General features: G+C 36.6%; 1 protein-coding gene across 2 annotated transcripts in view; it reads right to left on the reverse strand.

Moving 5' to 3' along the window:
• The window catches only part of APBA2 (amyloid beta precursor protein binding family A member 2), a 133,479-nt gene that overhangs the window by 65,692 nt on the left and 51,656 nt on the right, over window positions 1–16,131 (reverse strand). Inside the window, exons 4-6 of one of the 2 annotated variants that reach the window (XM_027851937.1) lie at window positions 13,004–13,149; window positions 9,771–9,806; window positions 4,474–4,560 (exon numbers count right to left, since the gene is read on the reverse strand). In XM_027851937.1, the coding sequence (XP_027707738.1) occupies window positions 4,474–4,560; window positions 9,771–9,806; window positions 13,004–13,149 (269 nt within the window). The remainder of the gene's footprint in view (window positions 1–4,473; window positions 4,561–9,770; window positions 9,807–13,003; window positions 13,150–16,131) is intronic. The other variant, XM_027851938.1, reaches the window with a different exon arrangement.

A 16,131-nucleotide genomic window follows, 5' to 3' on the forward strand; every position in this document is an offset into this window, starting at 1 on the left:
CACACACACACACACACACTCATATGCACACCAGTGGCCTTCATTATATACAGCCCTGCCTGACTTGTAGCAATAGAACACAGAGGGAGAGAAACCTGTTTTACAGAATTGGAAACCATTATAAAGCAATGAATCTGGCACCCCCAGCTGCTTATCAGTCAAGCAATATCAAAAGCCAGGAATTATGTCAAAAACACTTTACCCTCTCAGAAATATGATCACTAAGAAACATATAAGCACGTTGGTGAACATAAGGTTATTTGGAAGAAATTTGCCCCCTGCACTGACAAAATGGAGAGAGGAGGGTTGCTCATGGAAGCTTTTATTTACAGCACCCCAGAAAAGAGAATCAATTTCACCATCAGGATTTTCATTCCATTAAGGAGAACAATGATTCTTCTTTTGCTCGAGAGTGAAAAAAGTCCACTGGGAATAAGCACTCGTAACGGAGCATCAAAGGCAAGCCAAGCATGAGGTCCACTTGGAGCTATAATCATTAACCCCCAGCTCATCTACCCGCAACCAGATAGATTCAGAGATCCCGGGTTAAGATTCCAATCATTTGCCCACCTTATATTAGAAACAAAAATAATTTCATACTTAAAATTGTGCTGGTATTCTCAAAAGCCAAAGAGCACCAACTAACTAAATAAATGGAAGAATTGATGTGCTCCTGCTATTTGCAGTGGGCAGAAAAAGAAACAAAACCTGAGTCTGTTAATAGTCAAAAGCAGCATGCTGAGCATTGGGCATGATGGTGCAAGCCTGTAATTCCTCCCTACAGGAGGAGGGTGAGATGGGTGGATAGCGTGAGTTCTGGAGGACCATCAGGCTGCATAAGGAAGGGTAAATTGGTCCAGTTCAGAAAAATGGAGCACATAAAATATGTGTATTTGTATATGTGTGTGCATATACATGTGTATGTATAAAAACATCCATGTGAATATATATATGTATGTATATATGCAGGTGTATACACACACATATATACATGCACACACAAATATACATAATCAAAAACAGGATATCCTATCACATCAGGTATAAAAGAGATTTTTTCCTCTGTTTTGCTCAGAAGAGAATAAAAATGTATGTTTGTAAAGAATAAAGTAAATAGAGATAATCTCTCTAAAAAGTGTTAATTTGTGATCATTAACATGTACCCAAGTGGGTACTTAACTCCAACTCATGTAAAAAGTCCTCATGTAAGAGCCAAATTCAGACTCCATGAGATGAAGTTGTCAACATAAGTGTTTGGATAATTATGTCAAAAGACCTATGATGCGAAGATGGATGATGAGACCCTGGAGAAAATCCATAGTAATCCTTGGGGAGCTAGTAATGGGCTTCTCTAACTAGATCTGTGCTTTTAACACTGGGAAAATTCAGACCTATCTCTTTCCTAAGGCATGAAGGATCTCTCTACAAAAGTGCCTAAGCTCTTAAAGGAAAAAAAAGAAAAGAAAAGAAAAGGGAAAAAAGTGTTTCAATATTAAGAAACCCTTAGTGCTAAGGTGATACAGATATGAAGTAGGTAAAAGCAAGGAATTCTAAAAGATTTGCCCTACAATGTACACGTGGAAGAGAGACTATCACTGACTAATATCTCTTTCTTAATTATGTAAATTCAATGGAATAACTAGAATTACTAGATTCACCATCCCAATTCCCAAACACTAAACTAGATCAAAGAGAAAATGGATAGATTGCTTCATACAATGCCAAAATCCATAAGTTCCACCAAAAATGGAGGGGGAGGGGAGGAAGAGAAAAGGAAGGCAACACAATCAAATGATCAGTATTGCTATTATATGTCCGACTAGCAGTTTGAACACATTTTTCATTTTTCAATCAGTTGTTTTGATACTGCGTAGACAACCAGAAAATCAGAGCATAAGCCCCAGGGGAAAGTAACAATAGAGGATTAAAATGAAAAAGACAACCTACATTATCTGTAGGATGGAAAAAGTAGAAACATCATATAATGAGATTTGTTTGGTTACAGCCTTTATCCATGACTACAAGTTCGAAAGCCCCAGTTCTGTTCCTAAAGGGAACTGATAAGATATTTTTGAGAGCTGTTGTTTTCCTTTTCTCATTTCTTTAGTTCCATGAGGTTTCTAACTTTCCTCTCCTACCTATCAAGTTAATAGCAAACAAAATTAATATCTGGCTGATACAGTAAATTTTTATTTTCTACAATGATAGCTCTCCAAAACTACTATGAGAAGAAAAGAAAGTCAATGTAAGAATAGACCAAATGACTGTCTGGGTAAACATTTCAGGTTTGTAAGGATATGACATATTGGTGTCCTGAAGTAAACTTAGTATTCAAAGTCTCAATCCCAGCTAATTCTGAAATATCTATTGAAAGCTTTAAAAAATGCCCCTGGAAATCGAGGGGAAGTCCATCAATTGGGGAATGGTTGAACAAGTTGTGGTATATGAACTGTAATGGAAAACTATTGTGCTATAAGAAGTGATGAGCAGGTGGACTTCAGAAAAACCTGGAAAGACTTACATGAACTGATGCTGAATGAAGTGAGCAGAACCAGGAGAACATTGTACTCAGTAACAGCCACACTGTGCAATGACTAACTTTGATAGACTTATCTCTTCTTAGCAATGCAATTTCAAAAGACTCATGCTGGAAAATGCTGTCCACATCCAGGAAAAGAACGATGGAGCCTGAATGCAGATCGAAGCATATTATTTGCTCTCTCTCTCTCTCTCTCTCTTTTTTTTGGTTTCTTCTTTCTTGCAGTTTCTCTCATTGGTTCTAATTTGTCTAGGTTTAATATGAATGTATATATTGAGCTTATATCAAATTACATGCTATCTGGGGTGGGGGAGGGAGAGACGGGGAGAAAATTTGGAACTCAACATTTTATCGAGATGAATGTTGGAAAATAAAAATAAATTAATAAATTTATTTTTTTAAATGCCACTGGTTCTAATCCAGGCTTCTTAAGACCACAGGATTTAATCAGACCATATTTTCTGACCCTAAAATCAGGATATATAGTCTGAATAAAGGGTATTCTTCTCAGAAACCTCAATAAAGTAGATTATCTTTTCTTGAAAATAAGATTTTTCTGGGAGAGACTCAGAAATTCCCAAATCTAATGCTGCCACCAGTACAATGCCAAATTGACATATAAGACCTGCAGCTAGGAGGCATACTGGATAGAGCAATGGGCCTGAAATTGCAAGAACCTAAGTTCAAATTTGGCCTCAGACAATTACTGGCTGTATGACCCTGGGCAAGTCACTTAACCTGTTTGCCCCATCCGTAAAATGGGGATAATAGCACCTACCTCCCAGGGTTGTGAGTATTGAATGAGATAATAATGATAAAGCATTTAACATAGTGCCTGGCACATAATAAGTGCTATATAAATGATAACTAATGATGTTGATGGTGATGATGATGATGATAATGGTGATCCTAGTTTTGTCATCAACTTACTGGTTATTGATTCCCACCTCTGTAAATGAAGTAGTTTTACACTTCAAAGTGTCTAAAGTTCTTTCCAGAATTAAAATTCCTTTACTTGATCAATATGAGCTTATAATGCAGAGAGATCTTAGGGCTTAGAGTTAGAAGGGACCTTGGAGATCCAATCAGTCCAGCTTCTTCATTTTAGTGATGAAGAAACTAAAACTGAAAGAAGTTACATCATTTACTTGAGGTTATATAGTATTGAGTAGCAGATCAACCTTGAACCCAGGCCGTCTGTCCCCAAATGAAATGTTCTTTCCACTATATCAGAGTGGGACTAAACCAATTTAACATTGTAATTAAACAACAGTTCCAATATCTAGATTCTTCTTAAACACAATGAGAAATAGTGTAATAGAGAATCGCTGGTCTTGGAATCAGAAAAGCTGAGTCTGAGGCCCTGCCCTGTCCCTTACACTAAGCTATAGGACCCTGGTCAAATCCTCTTTTATCCTTAGCTTCCTTAACTGTAAAACAGAGATAAAAATATTTGTACTACTAGAGGGTTTCTGAGAAGAAATTCCTTTTTATAGACCTCAAAGTGCTATGTAAATGTAAGCTATTATTATTTTTTTTTATCATTTTATACTAACATTAATAAAACTAGATTTACTGGAATTATTCTTTCAAGAAGTCATGAAAGGCATTCTAGAATCATGAAAGGTCAGCTAAAATAAGTATGTGATTTCTAGCTCAGCTCTTGCTTCTTTTCAGAGTAACTTAGTTTCTCAAATATTTAAGGTTTCTGGGCAGCAAACAACTATCATAAAGGAAATTTCCTTTAGAATGCTCCCCATCCTCAAATGAACCAACAGTGCTTTCTAAAATTGCCACTTGCCCATGATCCTAAAGTACAGATTCATCTGTGTCAGTCATAGGTAAACATTTTTGCCCCCAAAACATCTAATTAAAAGTATTTTTTTCTTGCAGAATTTCTGGGTAATTATACTTTAAATGTGTTAGGCACTGACCTGTGTGTCTGCATTTAGAACCTTAATCCTCTGAGTGGAGATGAAGAGATCCACTTCAGTCAAAGTTTGGGAATCTCCTTCGGAACTCTAAGAAAAGAAAATTCTTGGTAAAAAGCAAATTTTAACTGCCTTCAAAGACATTACTAATCACTTTCAGCAAGACAGAATTGGGAGGGGAAGGGTGCTACATATCTAAATTGCTCAATGATAAGCATCTAGAAAGCACAAACTTACAAGAAATATTCAGGGAGATCGAGTTTTACCTGTTCAATTTGTAAGTACAAAGAAGGAAAAACAAATACTTATAATATTGAACACTGAAGTACAAAAAAGCTTTTGGGAGAAATGCTTCTAAACATTCTTTTTGTATAACAGCAACGCATATAGATAACAAGCTACAAGCAACCAACAAAGCTAAGCATGAGAGAGGGAGAAAGAGAGAGAGAGAGTATGTGTGTGTGTGTGTGTATACCTCTTGACTTGGCCCACATTAATTCCATCAAGAAATTTGATTAAATAGTTAAAAATCTACCCCATAATTTGATTCTTAATTGATGACTTTTCTGCAACTACCATAAGTTATATAGTAATAATACTCACAGACTTTGCTGGTCAATTTAGCATTGAAAATTATCACTCATGAATACAGAGGGTATATTTTCATTTTCTTTTCTTGGGGGGGGGGATAGGGGAAGGCAATAGGGGTTAAGTGACTTGCCCAGGGTCACACAACTAGTAAGTGTTTGAGGTCACATTTGAACTCAGGTCCTCCTGACTCCTGGACCAGTGCTCTCTCCTTGCCACTATTTAGCTGCCCTGAGGGTATATTTTCAAAGAAGGTTAATTAAAATATTAATGTTTTCTCTGGAGGTACATGTTCATAATCACATTTGCTATCCTGTCCCATTAGCCTATCTTTTCCCCAAACTAGAAGCTGAACTACTCTGAAATACTATGATTTCTTTAACTTGTTATATGATCTTGAATAGGTTATTTAACTTCTCTGCCTCAGTTCCTTCATCTATGGAAGAAGGTGGTTAAACTAGAGATTTCTAAAGTTTCCTTTAGCTCTAACACTACGGGATTATAAACACATGATGGAGAGGCAGTATTATATAGTAGAAAGAGAGCTAGCCTTGGATTAGAAGTCCTGGGTTCAAATCCCAACACTGACATGCGCTTGCCATGTGACCAGGGACAAGTACATGGGTGTGCTGGAACCAAGTCTTATCCCACAACAGTAAATTTTAAAATTTTCAATGACATCATTTACACCTTCAAAATATTCAAGCACTACAAGTCAGGCCTTGATTTATTGTTATCTAAACTTAAGAAAGGGATGGAGAAAATATTAACAATGAAGATTAAACTTAAAAGTATGTCATGTGTGCCTTTTTTTTTCAGTGACCCAGTCATTAAACATTTAAAGGAACATGCCTGGACAAGTCCTTTATCTTTTCTAATACTCAGTTTCCTCATTCAAAAATAGGGATAATACTATTTCCACTACCTACCTTGTAGAGTTGTTGTAAGGAAAATATTTTGTCAACCTTAAACCTCAAACAATTATAGAAATGACTGACTATTAATGTCACGTGATTCTTCCTCCTTCCCATAATAACTGGGAAATATTGTCTCAAATTAATGATAATAATTATTAATAAAAATCTATCCAATAACTAGGAACTATTATAAAATTAATAACAAATAACATAAATGTTGACAAGTCAAATGGCTACTTTTTTTTTAAACCACAGCATGCTTATTATTGGCCCAACTGACATGGTATCAAGCTACATTTAAACTGACCTTTTCCAGTACCTGAATGTACTACTCTGGGCATGCTTAAGACCAGGAAGGTGTTTTAATTGGTTTTAAATCAGTAGGAATCCCAATTACTTGAATATAGTAGAAATAGAATGTGCTTAACTAGTATGCCTATTGAGTTAAGTAATTCTCTCTGGTCACTCAAAAGTCAATGATGCTGTGCTTCCCAATTCACAATGTCACATAGGTTTGCCTTGATCATTCCCAGTACATGATTAAAACACATTTTCCCTGCTGGCTATACCCTAAGAACTCTGAAATACTTGGAGATCACATATTACGATGATGTAATTGTGTTTTCATGTTGTCGTTAAAGAGAAAAACCACAGTGTGCTATCTGCCCTTCAACTACAGGGCTCTATTACTTTTACCTCATTTATAGCTACTGATTCAAATAAATCCTGCAAAGGTACATTTTCTGTGGAATTGGGAAAAAGCCACTTTATACCTCTGGTTATAAACAAAACCAAAACCACAAACCACAAGCTTTGATACAGTTCATTCAAATGCGTTTCCAAAAGTTGTATTCTTGGGTGATAAATGACTTGGATCATAATTCTTGCTGAGACAGGTTGAATCAGAAGCAAGATGGGACAATTAATTGCTGGGCAAATGCAGTTGCAGTGTTTAATGGGTACATTTCAGTGCTATATGAAAATCTCAGAAAAGTTTATTGATTGAGAAAACTTGGAACAAATTAGGTAGAGAAAAGGGAAAATTAATAGTCTCTGAGTAGACATTATAAATAAGGAATTTTACATACAATTTTACAAACCAATTGTTTTCCCTTGGTACTGAAAGAACTGGGACCAAGAAACAAGCATACGAAAAGATGGATAGCCTTTCTTCCAATGACCAATCAATTAAACATGCTTAATTAATCATTAAACTAGGAGAGTTAGAGCTTAGTACAGAAGAAAGCCAGCAAGGGTTTTTGATGCCATGCTGCTCTGAAGCTGCAGAGCTTTCTCTATGTAAGTGTTGTATTTTGATTGGGCATATAAATCGATAGCAATGAATGTTTATTCTCAGCTATATAACATCAAAATCTTTTTTAAAAAGCATAATTAAGAGAGAAATATACTACCATCAATGTCTTTAATCATGCCTATAGTAAATAATCATGTCTATAATAATATTGCAAATTCAGTACTGAGGCATCACTTTCTATCTGGTAACAACTTATGCTAATTACATGTCAAGTTCCACAATATTCCAAATATAGGTCACCTTCTCAATATGGGGCACGCTGTTAAAATCTGATTTTTTAAAAGGAAAAAATATATATGTGTGCTATATATGTAAACATACATAAATATGTATTTATTATAGTTAAGGGACTATTTATTTACAATATGAATATGTACTGAAAAGTAATTATACTATTTTCCACATAAAATATATTTCCTGTAAAAATTGAAGTACTGAAAAGGAGGTATAGAGGGCTGCTCATATGGTCTGGAAATGTCCCTCTTAGAGCCAAGCAGGGAGCATGTGTGGCCTACAAGCAGATACCAATGAAAAATTCTCTGACCTACATTTGAGCAAAGGCAAGAAAAAAAAAAGAAAAAGAAAAGGATGGGGGAGGCTAGTTTGGACTGACTGCAAATTACACTTGAGCCCCGCTTCTTACTTTGTGAAGCAAGAGCAAGGTGGGCAAAAGCCAGAATTGGGGAAAATGTGGTACATATTTAGTACTTAGGAATATAGTACTTAGGAAGGAATAAATAGCTTTATGAGTGCCAGCCTGGAAAACCTAAACCCATAATGCTATGTAGCTTTGAAATCCCTAAAGGGATATCTACTTAATATGAATGGGAACACAGGCTAGCCAGTTTGCTTGTCATTGAACAGGATACAGAAAATAAACAGCTAGAGACATGCTGTTGGTCAAAGATGGAAGGCCAGAGGCCAAAGAGTATAGGTCACAGAAAACCACCAAATGATATCTTCTGCCCAGGTTTAAAGAAAAGAGTATCAATTTCAGGCACATATTCTAAGTATCAAAACATAACAAGATTTGTGATTTTTTTTTCAGCTTTGGTGTAGAGGACTCCCTCCTAACATATGTTTATGATTTGGTACAGAAACCTAGAGTTACCTGAGGTTGTGATGTCTCCAGGATCACACAGTTCTTAAGGGTCAGAGTTGGGGATCATAGATTTGGAGGCAGTAATGGCCTCAGTGGTCATCTAGGCCCATATCTTTATTTTACATATGAAGAAACTGAGATTCAGAGAGTTTATGCCTCAACCAAGATCTCCTAAGTGGCAGCATCAGGATTCAAACATGTTCTGTGACTCCAAATCCACTTTTGCACCAACCCAGCAGTTTTCAAAATGTAGTCTGGGGACCCAAGACCCTTCCATAGTATCTGCGAAGTCAAAACTATTTTCATAATAATACTAAAACATTTTAATTTCTAATACAGTAAATATCAACAGATATAACCTATATATAAAAAAAGCTTGCTAATTTTTGAGAGTGTGATGGAGTTGAGGCAGTTAGGTGGTGCAATGGATAGAGCACTGGCCCTGAAGTCAGGAGGACCTGAGTTCAAATGTAGGCTCAGACACTTACTAGATGTGACCCTGGAAAAGTCACTTAACCTTGATTGCCTCCAAAAAAAGGTGTATAATGGAGTTTAGAGACCAAAAAGTTTGAAAAATGCTTTCATTATATTCATGCTTGCCTGTCCAGGTTTTATTTGAACCCAGGTGTTCCCCTATCCAACCCTAGCGTTCTGTCCATTATACCATGTTTCTTCTATTGGTGTCAACACAAAAGAAAAAAAGAAATTTGTCAAATGGGCATTTCAATACTAATCAGAGATATTTAATACTTAGTAGACTGAAAGATATTAAAATGACAGCTTGTAAATTTCCTAAATTTAGTAAATGACTGTGTTTGCAAACATCTTACTGAATATCAACTATTTTGAAATGACAGCTAGCCTGACCCCACTCTAAAACGTTTTTTAATTAGATGAAAATGTATGTGCACATTGCAAATTGTAGTACTCATGGTACTGACTTGGTAAATTAAAATTAATGACTCTTTAAATATCAGAATAATTTAATTAATGTCATAGTTAGACCTATACTATAGGAAGATATATCACTCTGTCAGCATGAAATGCTTCACCTAGAAGTATAACCACTATTAAATACAAAATTAGTCATTTCTCCAGACACAGTAAGTATTGGTACATTTGAAAAAACTAAATAGAAGAGAAAGGAAGTAATGATCAGCTACTTCAGTAAATAGGTAATAGGAAAAATAAATGAAGCCATTTTTGTGGCTCCATTTGATAATTTGGAATTAAGCATTCAAGGTGGAAGGGAAAGAAGACAGCACTACCACTTTATGAGGATTCCTAATGGAAAAGCACAGCTCCACAATGAACAAGCCACAAAAACATAAACAAGCACTGGTATTCCAGAGAAACATTGGGGTTTTTTTTTACACACCACTTTTTTCTTGATTTTAGCAGCCTTCTGCATCCTCTGAGTAGCACGTAAGAGAAAAAGAAAAACAGATGGACACAAAAAAAAAGATACAGCACATAGTATAAGTCTTTTGGCCATTGGACTAAATACTTAGAACCTATGTAAAATGGAAAAAAGAATCTACTAAGGGAAACAGACTTTTGGATTAAGCATAGAAATATAAATGATAAACTAATCATTAAAGCCCCTTAACAAGTTTGTTTCTTAGCAGCTGGAAACAGCCGAGTTACTCCAGTATGTTTATATATGGAATGATAAGGACAAAGAGAAACATTTTAATGACAGATTGTGCCAACTATGAGATCAGAGCTTACTGTCTCACTGAAGAATTAATTCTTCAAGTTTGAAACTGTACAAGTAAGGCTGTGGAGTCAGGCCTTCATTTACTGGGCAAGTCTGCTAAAGGTTAGAAGGATAATTTCAGGACCCCTCTGCACCCCCTGGAAGAGTGATGACTTGTTTCTACTCTACTGGCTGTTTGAGAGTGTCCTTACTCTAATGAATGCCAAAACCCCTTGGGCACCATTAAAAAAAATGTAGCCCAGGTCCCAATACTTGGGAACACCTCTCCACACCATAGAAGGATTGAGGGCAAAAAGCAGACAAAATTTTAACAAAGAAACATGCTATGTTCCATTCACAGGTCCCAGGGAACTTTGGGACACCAAAGGTCATTAATGGAATTGGAAAATGTGACCCAGACCCTATAATAAGTACTTTCATACTCAGTGTACTTCTTCCATTAGATGGTAAGTTCCTTGAGGACAAATGTTAGACTTAATTTATCTTCATAACTCCCCTCGTGACCAACACTCGTATAAAACAACGTTGCACAAAATGGTGCAGTGGAAAAAAAAAAGCCATTGCATTGGGAGTCAGGATACTTGGGTTCAAGTTTCAGCTCTGATACTAACTAGTTACTCAACTTCAGCTCTAAAGTTACTCAACCTTAGGCAAAGATACTTCCTCTCTCTGGGCCTCATTTTTCTCATCTGTAAAAACAAAAGTGGGGTTTGACTATGATCTCTAAGATCCCTTCCAACCCCGATGGGCTGCTCAATGTATCAAAGAACCTGAAGCATTTGAGAAACATCTGTTAAGTTGATTTGAATTGTGAGAAATCAAGCTATAGTATAATCAAGCCTAGGAGAAACTGCAATGTTTTCACATCTTTTGTTACAGTTGTGCTACCTAGCAGGGAGCATGGGGATCCCAGGCACAGGGTCAGGGGAGCTGGTACTATATATTCTTGTACAGGTATATTCACGTGGCCACAATTTGTGGCCTAGGGCAGCAAAATCATGGGTTTTCAACCAAGACCAAGAGTCTTTTTCAGGGCAAGAACTCTCTAGCCACCATCAGAATTTCATTCCATTTTATATGGCTCCAAAGGGAAATTGCTACAGTATAAAGTTGCTCTCATGATTGGCAAAAAGAAAAATTGGGGGGAAAGCCCATACTCTTTTAGTCCAGAATCAGGCTATATTTTTATACTACTCCCCTCTCCCCTTCAAAAAGCATTTACTAAAAGCACCTAATGTGCAGACAGAGCTCAAATAGCATGTTTGCTGTAACTCACTAACAGCAATTCCTTTACAAAATAATCTCCTTGTTTTAGCACCACTGACTCAGCCTGTGACTTAAGAGCAATGTTAAGCCCTTGAACACTGAGGGGGTTTTTATATTGTAGCAGAAAGAACACTGGTCTTGCGGGTCAGAAGATATAAGACTAAGGATTTGGCTATACCTAGCCATGTGACCTAGTTATTTAACCTTTGGAAGCCTCAGTTTTCTGATCTAAAATTAATACATTATAATAATTATAATACAATAGCATTTGCACCACCTATCTCGAAAGCATAGGTTTCAGAAGGAATGGGACCTTAGAGGTCATCCAGACTAAAGGTGTTAAATAAACATGTGGCCCTTGGGCCTCAAACCAGCTTAAAATGTAATTGGGAAATATTTAAGAAAACAAACAAAAATAAAATGAAACATAGATAATGTTACATTTTAAAATTAAGACAATATACAGCCTATAGGGATTCTTATGTGTGGTTTTGATTTGAGTTTGGCACCAGTGGTCTAGACCAACACTCCCTCATTTTATAATTAAAGAAACTAAAACTCAGAAGAGACAAATTATTTACCCAAGGTCACACATGTAATAAGTAGCAGAAATAGGATTCAAATTGGGATCATCTGGCTCCAAATCCAGTTCTCTCTCCAGCAAAACATACACTTGGTGTTCATATGATCATGGATTCATAGATTAAGAATAGGAAGGGTCATTAAAATTTGTGTAGTCCAAGCCTCTCATTTTACAGATGTGGAAACTGAGATCCAGAGGTAGTGAATCAGTTTGTCTAAGTACACAACTAGTCAGTAGCAGAATCAGGATTTGAACCCAAGCCCTCTAATTCCAAATCTGGGGGGGGGTTTGTTTGTTTTTGTGAAGAAGACGTTGCTCAATATAAAACATAGCTTTCACCACTTAAAATTTTAAGATGAATGTAATGATTTTAGTGAAATGTGTCTCGTTTAACATTGATATCAACAGTGATATCTGAAAATCACATCATTTCTATTATCTAGATTTTATCAGAGGCACAAATTTACGTGGTTCTAAGTTTAGGTTTGAGAATTCTAAGCAGTTCCTGAGTTATGAACACATTCAACTTCTTTCATGAAATGATTTTCCCTCCCATCTCTAAGTTCCTTAAATAGAACAAACAAGGCAAATATCATTGTACGGGAACTTGAAGCCTTAAACAATGATGATTTTTGGCAGCTAGAATGCTTGAGAATGACCTCTTTTTTTAAAAAAAAAATGTTTCCAGGCTGCAACTTAGTGAAATGAATTCATCTGGAAACTAATCTCCTGTGTTCTGCAGCCTGACAATTTTCCCTTTGTAGACTGGATTCCGCCTTTGAATCCTCACAGTGCTCCGCCAGTCTTAAGGCTCTTTGTTCTGACCTCGGCAATAATTTATGTCCCACTCACTGGTGGGCTCTGGGTTTCTGTGCACTTTCACACCAGGCCTTGGAAGAAAAGCAGGTCTCTGCTGTGGCAGAGCTAGACTCACTTCACTGCACCCTGAAGTCAATTTGAAATTGCGTGATTTTAGACAGATCCTTGAGCTCAGCTGCCAAGGGACCTAGCCCCTTTCACCAACTCAAGAGACCAATACTACCTTGACACGGCTGACTGCCTCTTGGGCCTGCATCATTCTGATATTTTTGGAAGGGTTCCGTTCAGAAAGCAGTTGTGTTGATCCCAGGTAATTGGCAGCAAAGATGATTCCATCGATGAGATCTTCAGGTTCACAGGGGCCTGGAACTAAACAATGAACAGAATTAGTTTCTTCCCAAAAAAATGGAGCTGCCTTCATTTAAGGGCACTCACACCCCACGTTGAGGACTGGTAGTGGGAGAGACAAGTATATCAAGTGTAGTCAACATGCAGACCATTTGACAGGAAAAGAATGATTTTGCAGCCATAAGGTCAGGTTTAATGGAGTAAATCATTGCTATTCTCACCATTACCCAAACCATCTTTCCTAAACACTTTCCTTTATGTTGAGAAAATAACTGCAGAACCACCTGGCACACAGTCAATGCACTGGTCATAAAGTACGTCAAGAGACAATAAAGAAAGCATGTTGTTTTCCAAAAGAGGGCACCATCTCTTAGTCTCAACAGAGGAGAAATTTATAGAACACCAACAGCTGTAACTTGCAGTATGCCCTCACAGGAGAGGCAGCTACACACTGAGACTATGACTGCTTCTGAAGTCAGAGCATCTGTACACTATTGTCTACTGCAACTGGCCTGATTAAGAATCAAAGGCCTTACATTCAAAATCTGGCTCTACTATCTGGTTCCTGAGTGACCTCACACAAGTTACTGTATTTGCCCCCTTTCTGTATCTTAGTTTTCTCATTTGTGAAATGAGGACATTGGACATGATTTCTTTCTTTTTTGAAGAAAGTTTTATTTTATTTTTTTAAGCTTTGATGTATCTCCTCTTAGGTGAGTTCTGACAAATATGATGTCAAGTTACTGTTTTCTGGCCTTTTTATTAAACAAAATTATTTAATAGAGATGATAAGATCCAACGATGTTGAAATGAATTAAAAATTTTAAAATTTTTTTCAAACACCTTTCCTTTTGCAAAAGGTGAAACAGATTTTGCCTAAAACTGTTTCCTTCAAGTCATCTTAAAACTGTATACTTCAAGGGATATTTTAGCCATGTGTTTCTTTTTCCAGTAGATAGTATTTTATTTTTTCCAATTACATGTAAAAACAATTTTTAACATTCATTGTTATATAAAATTTTGAGTTCCAAATTTTCTCCCTTTCTCCTGCCTTCCCCTCCCTAAGATAGTAAGCAATCTGATATAGGATACACACACACACACACACACACACACACATATGTGTGTGTGTGTGTGTGTGTGCAGTCATCAGACATGATTTCTTATGCTGATTCTGCTCCAAATCCTGTGGAGAAGTGAAGAGAATATTGGACCTAGAGGCAAGAAGATCTGGGTTCAAATTCCACCTTGGACACATCCTAGATATGTGCCATAACCTGGTCAAGTCACTTAAATTGTCTCAAAATTTCCTCTGCATTTCACTTTTACTAATTTATAAATAACACTTGCTAGCTATGTAACCCTGGACAAGTCATTTAACCTTTATGGTTTCCTCAAAACGAGGAGATTCGATGGCTCCCATAGTCTCTTGCAGCTCTAAATATATGATGTTATGAATGTGTCTGTCCTAAGACCACAGCACGCCCCTAGAGTGGCCATGGGGAGTGAAGGAAGATGAGTGTAAGTATGAGACACCTTCATTAACCTGACTCTCTGCAAGATATTAGAGGCAACATGCACAATGGAAAGAGTATTGGGTGTGGAATTAATTAGTATCACTGTCCTTTGAATCCTGACTCTGATACTAACTACTCATACCTTGGTTAAATCCTTTCACTGCTCTGGTCCTCAGTTTTCTCACCTGTAAAATGAGGGAGTAGTACTAGATAATTTCTAAGGTTACTTTCAGTTCTAAATCTATGACTCTAGGATAATACTTATACAGTTAGCCCTTCCACATTGTTGGGGTGGGGGGTGGGGGGGTAGAAAGGGGAGGAACATGGCATGCTGCAATCTAGAAAATCCACGTAAAATTTTTTGATCATTCCTTCATACCAGAGAAAAATTCTGAATTAGTATGGTATTAAATGATAAAATATATTGATATTATACAATAGCATACATATGTTTTATACATTTCTGAGTTTCTAAACTTTTTCTATATTGTCTGCTGGCCTTCACATGTCATCTGCAGCTTCTGTAAAATTCCCAAAAAATCCCTCTTTAATTTCTTATGCCAACCCATGATATATCAAAACCACTATGGGGAAAGTCACTAGGCAGAAGGGATAACAGTATATTGTGCCCCCTCATAGGGAAGTACAGAAGAAAAATTAAATCACTATACTAGCAAAAAGTGTAGAACAGAGGAAATTCTTTAGCTAAATGTTCATTATGCAAATGTCCTTTTTTCTAAATGTCCCCTTCAGTAGTGACATTGCCATGTGAAGCAATAAATGGTTATTAGCAACTCTAGTAGACCTTTTTTTCCCCTAATGAACGAATGGTTCTCGAATACATAGTTGGCTATTGAGTTCCTTTATTGGTTTTCGCTACCAGCCCATGCTCTAATCCCGGCTATGAGTCATAGGCTGCACACCACTGATGAACTCAGTCATTTATGCAGTTTATTAAAATTTGTTCCATGAAAAAAACAGTCCTATTTAGTGCATTAATACACATGATAATGACTGGAAGGAATGCAAAAATGAATTGATGATCTGCAGCAACACAAACACTGGTTTATTGAAATACTCTGTGGCATTTGCAATATTTCTAAATTCACTTACTTCTAATATTTCTTTTTTTTTTAATTTCACCACAAAAGCCCGTACACATATGCATGTAGCCAGGTCAATAAAGTATCCATTAAAATAACCCCTCTTCCCAATCATCCTGCAACTCCAATTTCTTTAAGGTTTGCCAAGGAACTCTGAAACATTTTCTAGGTTGGTATTAAATTAAAATCTAAAAATAATGGAGCTGTTTTGTCCACTTGGGGCTCTGTGCTCCTTGCATCTAAATGTGGGATATAAATATTTGGAAGGAAGAGATTAAAATGAGTCATTACCATCTATTTCACACCAATGCAACAGCTCATATGCACTAAAACCTAATTTAATAAACTGTTAAGAGTCGGGGGGGATGCTTTCAAAGCACTTC

Source organism: Vombatus ursinus, unplaced genomic scaffold (genome assembly GCF_900497805.2).
Source record: "Vombatus ursinus unplaced genomic scaffold, bare-nosed wombat genome assembly UNPS02009205.1, whole genome shotgun sequence".
Lineage (NCBI taxonomy): Eukaryota > Metazoa > Chordata > Mammalia > Diprotodontia > Vombatidae > Vombatus > Vombatus ursinus.